This window comes from Schistocerca gregaria, chromosome 8 (genome assembly GCF_023897955.1).
Source record: "Schistocerca gregaria isolate iqSchGreg1 chromosome 8, iqSchGreg1.2, whole genome shotgun sequence".
NCBI lineage: Eukaryota > Metazoa > Arthropoda > Insecta > Orthoptera > Acrididae > Schistocerca > Schistocerca gregaria.
In genome coordinates, this window is record NC_064927.1 from 402,356,851 (window position 1) to 402,369,566 (window position 12,716).

Sequence of the window (12,716 nt, forward strand, 5' to 3'; positions counted from 1 at the left end):
TGAAAAGAAAAGAAGTGGATGGGAAGGAAAGAGGATTGCTACAAACGCTATACACACGATGGAAACCGAGCATAAGCATTGGAAATGACGGAAGAAAGCAGGAATAGGAGAGATGTTAGGAAAGGTTCTTGCTTCTCCCCTTTATTGTTAAGCTTATACCTGGAAGAAATTATTACGTAAAGCTTAGATGCAAAAAGCGTAATGTGCGTTGGTGGAAAGCGAATAGAATTTATTATATTTGCTGCTCATATTGTATTAATGGCAGAAAATTAACTAACTGTTAATAAAATGCTAGGAGATTCGAATCAAGCTTACGTGGATGTGGGATGAAAATCAGTACAGCCAAAACAAAGAGTATGGTGACCGGCAAAGGAAAGAGTGTGACAAATATTAAGATAGCAAAATGGTTCAGATGGCTCGGGACTTAACTGCTGAGGTCATCAGTCCCCTAGAACGTAGAACTACTTAAACATAACTAACCTAAGAACATTACACACATCCATGCCCGTGGCAGGATTCGAACCTGCGACCGTAGCAACCACGTGGTTCCGGACTGTAGCGCCTAGAATCACTCGGCCACCGCGGGCGGCTAAGATAGCACAAGTTAATATTAACAAAGTTGGAGCATTTGAATAGACCTGAAATGACATCAGCAAGTAAAAACTCGCATTGTTATAGCGAAGGAGGCATTCAGTAGAAAGAGATGATTATTATGTGGCAAACTAGATGAATGTCTGAGGAAAGGACTCGGCAAGTATTTTGCCTGGAGTGTGGCATCCTGCATGGGGCATAAACGTAGACACTGAGATAAGAGGATGAAAATAACAAGAAGAATTGTAGGTGGAGATGTGGAGGAGAGTGGTGAGGATAAGCTGGAGGGAAAGAGCGATTAGCCAAAGAATTTAGGAAATAGTTCGTGAGAGGTAAAAACGCATCTGTAGGTTATAAGAAAAAGGTTGAAGAACTGGATGAGACATTCGCTGAGACGGGAGAGCTTGCTAACAGACAATTTGGAAAGTCCAGGTGGTGGGAGGATATTTAGAGGGCGGGGGACGTACGAGACGACAGATGACGTCAAAGGAAGCTGAAATTACACGGCATTGAAGAAGATGACAGAAGACAGGAAAGCATGGAGAGCTATCAAGTTAAAACCAGCCTATAGGTGGAACGCTGTTCCAGATGTTAAGAACTTCGTTAATAATAATTTTATGAACATAGTAATAACTTCAGTGACCCAGCCTCACAGTAGCAAATGAGGGACGGCGTTTATATTTAACGTAGCAGTGCTGAATGCAGTTTTGCTGCTTTCCGTGACTACATCATGTTTGTATTGCAAGGCTATTGGCCAGTTTATTCGCTCATCCTCCCAGCACCAGATCGGTGCCACTCCTTGCCACGACTGTGCGGCCGCTCTTCCCAGCCTCAAGTCTGACACACCTTGCCCGGCCGCACTGCGCAACTTGCCAGCCACAGACAGCACCAAACACATTGCAGACGCATACAACACTTAGCAGACTCGCCATTCGCAATGTCACATCAGATTTGAAACTGTAAGGACAGAGCATTACACATACATTGTTAGCTAAGTAGGCAAGAGAATTGGCCCCGAAAGTCAGGGTTCTGAGATTGTTGGAAATGATTTTACACTTCGTGTCGTGTCTTGTGTTTTCTTACAACAATTATGTTGCTCATTGCTATCTTCACATTCACTCTCTCTACTCTTGGGGTCTTGCAGAGTGCAGACAGCAATGCTGCCTTCAGATGTGTGGCATTCCTGCCAACACCGGGCGCCCAAGTTTTCTTGTACTGCTGGGGAGCTCACGATCTCATGGAGCAGGTAAGTTTTCGATCAAGGCGTGACGTATTAAAAAAAAAAGATGCTTAGCTTTATTATTATTAGATAGCCGTTTAGTCCTGATCATAACATTTGGAAACGTAGGTGGATCTAACTTCTGACTCTGATGAAGCATGGTGTGTGAAATTGTTTGCTGACAGTGTATGGTGGAACGTATAACGCTAACGGTTATATTCGCATGAGCAGCCTCCCGATAAAGTTACTCATATTAAAGTAATTAAAGTTGACCGTCAACGTGCGCTGATGTAAAGGAATCGGAGTACGTTCCGTTAATAGAAAAATTCTGATTTGATAATTAATTTTGACAGTTAATTTAACAGTGATCGAATCAATGTAAATAAAATCGTAAAGTAATGTGATATTCATGTAAATGAAACGTATCATCAGAGATCAAAAGAAAGACGATCGCCAGCCTAATTAGACAAAGTGATCCCGAGTAAATGTAATATTGTTAATCAAGATAATTAACTGTCGCGTGTGACTTTACCTGGTAAACAAACTGTTTACTAAATTGGAGGCAACACAATAGCACCCTCTAATAAGTCTTGCTAAGATAACGATCCATGAGCAACACAAATAAAACCTTTAACTCTTTTAGCCATAAACTGACTCCCACTAATGAACACTATCTCTATTAAAGTAAGAAAGGCAATGTTCACCACACAGTACCACTTAATAAGGGAGAAGCACAGGTAATTTGGACATGAGGTTGCTTTAGCACCTTACTATAGAAATACAGTAAAATAGAACTGATTGTTAAACTGTTATGCTAACTGATGTGAGTCCTCAATGCTTTCATTTGGGTCACATGCCTTATTGCGTTAAGGAGAGGGTAAGTAAAAGATGGGAGCCATGAATCTCTTATAGTTTTCCTAACTTGTAGCCGGCTATATTCGTAAGAACTTATACGTGTTTAAAAAGATTATTACATTTCATCAATAATTTCAAGGGGATAATTATAGAACTACTGTTTTAACATTAGGTGAATGGACCAAGATACGGTTTCATCTGCTGATTGGATATATAACTCTTCCGTGAAAGCAGCCACAATGAAGATACAGACATAAATGGAAGCGCAAGACTAAAAGAACTATTGCAATCTTGCAAAATTAAGAATAAATGAGTAGGCCATTCAACGCTAATTGTCAGCAAATACTTTCTATAACCATAAATATCAACTTATCTGTTACATTAATATTGAGCAAAGTTTTTGACAGGAATGAAAATTAAAGAATTAACTAGACCTTTTTTCTTCACTACTTCTATTGGAATACTGTAACTATTTTTTTATCAGGCATTTGGAGCATTTCGTACTGAAGACTAACGAAACACTCGAAACATTTCTAGCTCCACATAAGATAATAAATTCTTTCAACATAGAAATGATTCTGTAGTTCATTAGTACTCTGATACTCGGATTTAATCCATCACTCGGAATAGGAACCTAACCAGGTAAGAGATTGGGAACGAATCAACGTTCTTGACACAAAGTCCAAATTATATGAATTATTATTTACATTTAAAGTGGTTCATGCAAATAAATACAACATTAAATTTCTCTTGTTGGAAATTTGGTGGCGGTGGTAATCTTCTATGGCACATCTATGGAGCGTCTTCTATGATCATGTCCCTTTATGCATAATTGCTCTATAAACTACCTTTTTGGCACCGAAATTTTACGGTTCAGAAAATAAAAACAATAAATGACATGATATAGTAACCAACATGCACCTACTCTGAAGCAGCAAAGTAACTTGTATAGCCACGCGTATTCAAACGCAGAGATATGTAAACAGGCAGAATACGGCGCTGCAGTCGGCTCAGTTGTTAGATCGCTTACTGCTGCTACAATGGCTAGTTATCAATATTCAAATGACTTTGAAAGAGGTGTTACAGTTGGTGCACGAGCGATGGGACACAGCATCTCAGAGGTAGCGATGAAATGAGGAAATTCCCTACGACCATTTCAAGAGTGTACCGTTAATACCAGCAATCCAGTACAGCATCAAATCTCCGACATCACTGCGGCCGGAAGAAAGATCTTGCAAGAACGGGACCAAGATGGCCGAGGAGAACAGTTGAGTGTGACAGATGTGCAGTCCTTCGGCAAATTGCAGCAGATTTCATGTTGGGCCATCAACAAGTGTCAGCGTGCAAACCATTCAACGATACGGATTTTCGGAGCCGAAGGCCGACAAGTGTATCCTTCATGACTGCACGACACAAAGCTTTATGCCTCGCTTGGGCCTGTCAACACTGACATTGGACTGTTGATGACTGCAGTCATGTTGCCTGGTCTGACTAGTCTCGTTTCAAATTTTATCGAGCGGATGGACGTGTTCTGGTCATGAATCCATGGACCTTGCATGTCAGCAGAGGCCTGTTCAAACTGGTGGAGGCTCTGTAATGGTGTGGGGCGTGTGCAGTTCCAGTGACATGGAACCAATGATACGTATAGATACCTACTCTGGATGGTGACACGTATGTAGGCATCCTGTCTGATCATCTGCATCCACTTATGTCCGTACTGCATACCGACGTACTTGGGCCGTTCTCGCAGAGCAATGCGACACCGCACGCATCCAGAATTGCTAGAGTGGCTCAAGGAACACTCTTCTGAGTTTAAACACTGTTGCTGGCTATCAAACTCCCCAGACATGAGCATTATTAAGCATATCTGTGATGCTTTGCAACGTCCTGTTCAGAAGAGACCTCCACGCCCTCGTACTCTTGCGGATTAAGGGCAACCCTGTAGGATTCATGATGTCAATTCCCACCAGAACTACTTCAGACATTAATCTAGTCCATGATACGTTGTGTTGTGGCATTTATGCATGCTCGCGAGGGCCCCAAAGGACATTAGGTAGGTGTATCAGTTTCTATGGCTATTCGGTGTACAGCCGAAATGTAAGTAATTGTATCTTGAAGGTTTCCTTGCCTCAGGTTGCGCGCAAGCTGATAACTGTTTTCAAGTTATCTGTCGACTCTCTCACAAAGCCTTCTTATAGTGCTTATCTTCAGACATACAGAAACACCCCTCCAGGTTGTACAGCTGAGTGAAGCAACGTACCCTATGCATGAATCAATACAACTAATTAACGTATAATCTCGGTAAAAGAACGTAGTATTGAAAATTACATTCACAAACTAATTTTTGTTGAATAACTGTAGAGAAAACAATAATTTACATGTACGATGAACCAAAGAATATAATTACACGGATACTACAATAAGCATAACAAAACATAGAAGGTTCATAAGAGAAATACAATCAATAGTCAAGGGAAACGTTTCCGCTGCCTGTCTGGAAACGCTGTGAAACTATTCTCTCTTCATAGGTATCTTCCTTCACGTAATGGGAGTCTCTTTGCTACCCTTGGCCGATGTCGCAGAAGGCCAGCCAGAAAGCATGGAACTCGACCAGGTTCGCTAGGCAGAGATGTTACCTCCGTGGGCGTTCATATCGCAATGTCGTAGCGTTGTTTACGGCTCCACGACTGTTTCACTGACCAGTGAGTGTTCGCGGCAGTATTATACGTTCTGCCGCATCGCTGTCCTACGTTTGGGAGTGTATTCGTCTCGCAGGGGTGTCGCTACCTGCAAAAAAGCGTCGTTCCTTTAATTAGGTATTGGTTTTATTCTTGGGTTTCTTGCTAAACTAGTTTGCTTGTAGTGTCGCTTCCTCTGTCCTCTTTTTCTCGTTGTTGTCTTCTGTCCGTGCTTATCGTTCTCCTACTGACAGCGTCTGGTCAGACGATAAAACCCAGCTTATTTCTTCAGTCGATCATGATTTTTGGGAAATCCCAGTCACTATAGTTTCTCTCGTATAGAAACATGTGATGTGTGTTTACAGAATACGGTGACGTATTTCTGCTGTCGATGGGAGAGAGGCAGAGAGAGAGAGAGAGAGAGAGAGAGAGAGAGAGAGAGAGAGAGAGAGAGAGAGAGAAGAGTAAAGCTTGCAGCGAACATGGTGCCTATTCCTCTAGAACAATGTCAGTGGTACTGCCTAATTCATGACTGCCATACCATCGACAATGTTGCTCTGTGCAGAACGGAAGAGTATTACTAAACATTGGTGCCAAGTTTGATGATCCTGTGAAACTCGTATTTGTCTACGCCTCTCATTCTTTTGCCATCAAAATACTGCTGATATTTACGTCATGTTTCATCCCGAGTCTTACGTGTTATCTCTGGCCTAGCCGTTAAACAGCGTCTGGCATTCTACGATTACTAAGATTTTATGTGTGCTGTTGGTTGCAGCTCCAGGAGCTCTGCCTGACGTACTTCCTTTTAGATCTACATCTATATGCCAAGTAATTATAACTAAACTGACGGTGTCCACGGTGATGCAGTGTGGACTACACTCCTGGATATTGAAATAAGAACACCATGAATTCATTGCCCAATGCCATCGGATCGCCACATTGTGTACCATGTTTCGTCACTCCACATAAGATTTCGCCACTGTTCAATCGTCCATTGTTTACGCTGCTTACGCCAAGCGAGGCATCGTGTGGCATTTACCGGCGTCATTAGCAGCCGCTAAACCATGATATCCATGTTTTCTCACCTCCCGCCTAACTGTCATGGCACGTGCGGTAGATCCTAATGCAGTTTGAAATTCCTGTGTGATGGTCTGGATAGATGTCTGCCTATTACATATTATGACACTTTTCAACTGTCGGCAGTCTCTGTCAGTCAACCTGGTCGACCTGTACGCTGTTGTGCTGTACATGTCCCTCCCCGTTTCCACTTCACTATCACATCGGAAACAGTGTACTAGGGATGTTAGGAGTGTAGAAATCTCGCGTACAGCCATGTGACACAAGTGACATCCAATCACTTAACCACCTTCGAAGCCCTTGAGTTCCGGGGAGCGCCCCATTCTGCTCTCTCACGATGTCTAATGACTAGTGAGATCGTTGATACGGAGTACCTGGCAATAGGTGTCAGCACAATGCACTTAATATGAAAAACGTATGTTTTTGGGGATGTCCGAATAGTTATGATCACATAGTGCACGTGCCACGGGAACTCTGTCCCTTGGCCAACAATTCAAAGGATTTTACGGTGCATTTTGCAGGTGGTATGACTACAACATTCTAAATGTGCATCAAATGAAATCCCAAGATTGGCTGCGGCACCGTGATTTTGCCCTTAGGTACTTTTTTATTTATTTATTTTGCACGCATGGAAATGGATGACATGTGGCTGGGGAATATTTTTGGACAAACAGACGAGGCACATTTTCCTCTGCATGGTGCCTGAATGCACATAATAGTTGCATATAGAGATCTGCTCCACCACGTGTTGTACACGATAATTCACTGCACTCAGCTTATGTGACACTTTCATTTTTCTTCGAGCAGGCGACATTTCACAGGCACGTTATGACTACAGTGACATCTTCACGCTATAACGAACTTCTGTGTACTCGTAAATCCCACAATGAAAGAACAACAGCTGTGTCCACACCACTATTTTCGTGCGAGGTAGGGAACACGACATGTCTCTTACGAGGTGAAAAACTTGCTTAGAGGAAACCGGTATCGAAAATGTTATCACGATACCTGTTTCAACATGTGTGGCCTTCCCATTCTATCGACCTAAATCCATGTGACTTCAAGTTGTGTGGATTTCTGAAATAGATGTGATGTACAATCAAGAGGCAAGGAAACAAGCATACCGGCCTGATACCGTGTAGGGCCCTAGCGAGCACGCAGAAGTGGCACTACACGACGTGGCGTGGACTTGAATAACTTCAAATGAGATCTGGAGGCAAATGACACCATGAGTTCTGCAGGGTTGTCCATAAATCCGTAAGAGTACGAGCGGATGGAAATCTGAACAGTACGTGGCAAGGCTTCCCAGAGTTGTTGAATAATGTTCATCTCTGGGGAGTCTGGTGGTCAGCGGAGGTGCTTATGCACAGAACAGTGCTCCTGGAGCCACTCCGTAGCAATTTTAGACATGTGGGGAGTCGCAATGACCTGCTGGAATTGTCCAAGTCCATCGGAATGCAAACGGACTTGAACGACTGTTGTTGTTCAGACAAGATTCTTACATACGTGTCCCCTGTCAGTGTCGTATCTACAGGGTGTTACAAAAGATACGGCCAAACTTCCTAGAAAAATTCCTCACACACAAATAAAGAAAAGATGTTATGTGGACATAGGTCCGGAAACGCTTAATTTAAATGTTAGAGCTCATTTTAGTTTCGTCAGTATGTACTGTACTTCCTCGATTCACCGCCAGTTGGCCCAATTGAAGGAAGGTAATGTTGACTTCGGTGCTTGTGTTGACTCATAGCTCTACAGTACTAGCATCAAGCACATCAGTACGTAGCATCAACAGGTTAGCGATCATCACGAACGTGGTTTTGCAGTCAGCGCAATGTTTACAAATGCGAAGTTGGCAGATGCCCATTTGATGTATGGATTAGCAAGGGGAAATAGCCGTGGCGCGGTACGTTTGTATCGAGACAGATTTCCAGAACGAAGGTATCCCTACAGAAAGACGGTCGAAGCAATTGATCGGCGTCTGAGGGAGCACGGAACATTCCAGCCTATGACACGCGACTGGGGAAGACCTAGAACGACTAGGACACCTGCAATGGACGAGGCAATTCTTCTTGCAGTTGACGATAACCCTAATGTCAGTGTCAGAGAAGTTGCTGCTGCACAAGGTAACGTTGACCACGTCACTGTATGGAGAGTGCTACGGGACAACCAGTTGTTTCCATACCATGTACAGTGTGTCAATCCCCATTTCAGGGCAAATGTTCTCTTTAAAGATGAGGCCGGTCGCGGTGGTCTCGCGGTTCTAGGCGCGCAATCCGGAACCGTGCGACTGCTACGGTCGCAGGTTCGAATCCTGCCTCGGGCATGGATGTGTGTGATGTCCTTCGGTTAGTTAGGTTTAAGTAGTTCTAAGATCTAGGGGACTAATGACCACATCAGTTGAGTCCCATAGTGCTCAGAGCCATTTGAACCATTTTTAAAGATGAAGCTTCATTCCAACGTGATCAAATTGTAAATTATCACAATCAACATGTGTGGGCTGACGAGAATCTGCACGCAATTGCGCAATCACGTCATCAACACAGGTTTTCTGTGAACGTTTGGGCAGGCATTGTTGGTGATGTCTTGATTGGGCCCCATGTTCTTCCAACTAAGCTCAATGGAGCACGTTATCATGATTTCATACGGGATACTCTACCTGTGCTGCTAGAACATGTGCCTTTACAAGTACGACACAACATATGGTTCATGCACGATGGAGCTCCTGCACATTTCAGTCGAAGTGTTCGTACGCTTCTCAACAACAGATTCGGTGACCGATGGATTGGTAGAGGCGGACCAATTCCATGGCCTCCGCGCTCTCCTGACCTCAACCCTCTTGACTTTCATTTATGGGGGCATTTAATAGCTCTTGTCTACGCAACCCCGGTACCAAATGTAGAGACTCCATGATCGTATTGTGGACGGCTGAGATACTATACGCCATTCTCCAGGACCGCATCAGCGCATCAGGGATTCCATGCGTCGGAGGGTGGATGCATGTATCCTCGCAAACGGAGGACATTTTGAACATTTCCTGTAACAAAGTGTTTGAAGTCACGCTGGTACGTTCTATTGCTGTGTGTTTCCATTTCATGATTAATATGATTTGAAGAGAAGTAATAAAATGAGCTCTAACATGGAAAGTAAGCGTTTCCGGACACATGTCCACATAACTTATTTTCTTTCTTTGTGTGTGAGGAATGTTTCCTGAAAGTTTTGCCGTACCTTTTTGTAACACTACACAAACACTACACCATTACAGTGCCTCCACCAGCTTGAGTAGTCCCCTGTTGACATGCAGTGTCCATGGATTCAAAAGATTGTCTCCATAACCGTACACGTCCACCCGCTCGATACAATTTGAAACTTAACTCGTCCGACCAGACAACATGTATCCAGTCATTAACAGTCCAATGTCGGTGTTGACGGGCCCAGGCGAGGAGTATGGCTTTGCGTCGTGCAGTCGTCAACTGTACACGAGTGGGCCTTCGGCTCCGAAAGCCCATATTGATGATGTTTCGTTGAATGATTCGCACGCTGACAGTCGTTGATGGCCCAGTGTTGAAATCAGCAGCAATTTGCGGAAGTGTTGCACTTGGCCCAGCGTTGAAATCTGCAGCAATTTGCGGAAGGGTTGAACTTCTGTCACGTTGAACGATTCTCTTCAGTCGTTGTTGGTCTCTTCTTTGAAGATGTTTTTCGGGCCTTAGTGATGTCTGCGATTTTACGTTTTACCAAATAACTGATATTCACGGTACACTTGTGAAATGGTCGTACAGGAGCCTCTCCGCTTCATCGCTACTATGGAGATGCTCTGTTCCATCGCTTATGCGTCGACTACAACAGGATGTTAAAATTCACTTAAATGTCATAACATGCCATTGTCGCAACAGTAACCGATCTAACAACTGCGCCCGACTATTGTTGTTCTATGTAGGCGTTTCCGACCGCAGCGCCGTATTCTGCCTGGTTACAGACCTCTGTATTTGAACAAGCATGCCTAAACTAGGGTCTTTGGCGCTTCAATGTAGAATGGCATACGAAAATACATATCCCTGATTATACCAGATTTTCTGCGTGAAACTGTCGACCATGCCGCGTTACAGATGCTGCATGTTGCTGAGTCAGGAGACCATATTGAACATACTTTGTAATATGTGTCCATGTCATAATAAACGCGCTAGAAACACCGTTATCATGTGCTTGATCGTTCTTCCAAGCTCAGTGATTAATGAAAATAGCTACGACAATTCAACTGCCTCCGTTGTATACAGCCCACGTTACAGCACTCGCAACATCCTCAGTTTCATTAGAACCAATTGGTATATACGCTGCAAGCTACTGTAAACTGAGCTGACAAAAGTCATGGGTAGCGGTACAACATGTAGAAGTAAGGGAATATGGCGTACACAAAGTACAAAGAGCAAGGCATTGGCCGACCTCTCATTTGCACTCCGGTGATTCATACGAAAAGGTCTCCGACTTGATTATATCCAGACCACAGGCTAGGTAGTTGGAGCTAGATGCATGGGACGTTTCATTTCGGAAATCGTTAGGGGATTCATATTCCCAGATCCGCATTGTCGAGAGTGTGTCTAGGATACCAAATTTCAGCCATTACCACACACTACGAACTACACAGTGGCCGACGTCTTAACGACCGAGAACAGAGTGTTTGCGTACAGTTGTATGTGCCAACAGACAAACAACACTGCGTGAAATAACCGCATGTGTCACGCACGAAGGACGCGTAAGCTAGGACAGTGCGGCGATATTTGGCATTAACGAGCTGTAGCAGCAGGCAACCTTTGCTAACAGCAAAACATAGCCTGGGCTCGTGACAATATCGGTTGGGGCCTATATGAATGGAAAACCGTGACCTGATCATTATTAGTCCCGATTTCAGTTTATAATAGCTGATGGTAGGGTCAGAGTGTGGCGCAGACTCCACGATGTCATGGAATTGCGTTGTCAACAAGGCACTGTGCAAGCTCTTGATCGCTCCATAACCGTGTGGTCTGTATTTACATGATATGGTCTGGGTCCACTGGTCCAATTGAAACGATGATTGGCTGGAAGTGGCTATGCTCGTCTAATTCGAGACCATTTGCTGCCATTCATGGACTTCACGTTCCCAAACAAAGATGGAATTTTTATGAATTACAGTGTGCCATGTCATTGAGCCACAATCGTTCAAAACTGGTTTGAAGAACAATAATAACTATTCAATACCACGTTTTTGCTACGTAGATCGTTCGACATGAATCGCTATGAAGATTTATGGAACATAATCGAGAGGTCAGTTCATTCACAAAATCGTGCACCGGAAACACTTTAACAATTATGGACACCTGTAAAGGCAGCATGGTTCATTATTTCTGCAGGGGACTTCCAACGACTTTTTGAGTCCATATGGAGTTGCTGCACTTTATTTTTAATTTTTATTTATTTATTTATTGACTCTACTGTCCGTCACGAATTTCTTTCCTGTACCAACTTCTTCATCTCAGAGTAGTAATTACAATCTACGTCCTCAATTATTTACTGGATATATTCGAATCCCTGTCCCCCTCCACAGTCATTACCTACTACAGCTCCCTCTCGTATCATGGATGTTATGCCTTAATGTTTTAGCGGATGTCTGGCTATCCTGTCCCTTGGTCTTGTTAGTATTTTTCATGTACACTCCTGGAAATTGAAATAAGAACACCGTGAATTCATTGTCCCAGGAAGGGGAAACTTTATTGACACATTCCTGGGGTCAGATACATCACATGATCACACTGACAGAACCACAGGCACATAGACACAGGCAACAGAGCATGCACAATGTCGGCACTAGTACAGTGTATATCCACCTTTCGCAGCAATGCAGGCTGCTATTCTCCCATGGAGACGATCGTAGAGATGCTGGATGTAGTCCTGTGGAACGGCTTGCCATGCCACTTCCACCTGGCGCCTCAGTTGGACCAGCGTTCGTGCTGGACGTGCAGACCGCGTGAGACGACGCTTCATCCAGTCCCGAACATGCTCAATGGGGGACAGATCCGGAGATCTTGCTCGCCAGGGTAGTTGACTTACACCTTCTAGAGCACGTTGGGTGGCACGGGATACATGCGGACGTGCATTGTCCTGTTGGAACAGCAAGTTCCCTTGCCGGTCTAGGAATGGTAGAACGATGGGTTCGATGACGGTTTGGATGTACCGTGCACTATTCAGTGTCCCCTCGACGATCAGCAGAGGTGTAAGGCCAGTGTAGGAGATCGCTCCCCACACCATGATGCCGGGTGTTGGCC

At 44.0% G+C, this 12,716-nt stretch overlaps 1 protein-coding gene across 1 annotated transcript in view; it reads left to right on the forward strand.

The window, feature by feature from the left end:
• Window positions 1-12,716, forward strand: part of LOC126285218 (odorant receptor 43a-like) — a 58,409-nt gene that overhangs the window by 26,635 nt on the left and 19,058 nt on the right. Inside the window, exon 3 of the mRNA XM_049984520.1 lies at window positions 1,736-1,837. Within this exon, the coding sequence (XP_049840477.1) occupies window positions 1,736-1,837 (102 nt within the window). The remainder of the gene's footprint in view (window positions 1-1,735; window positions 1,838-12,716) is intronic.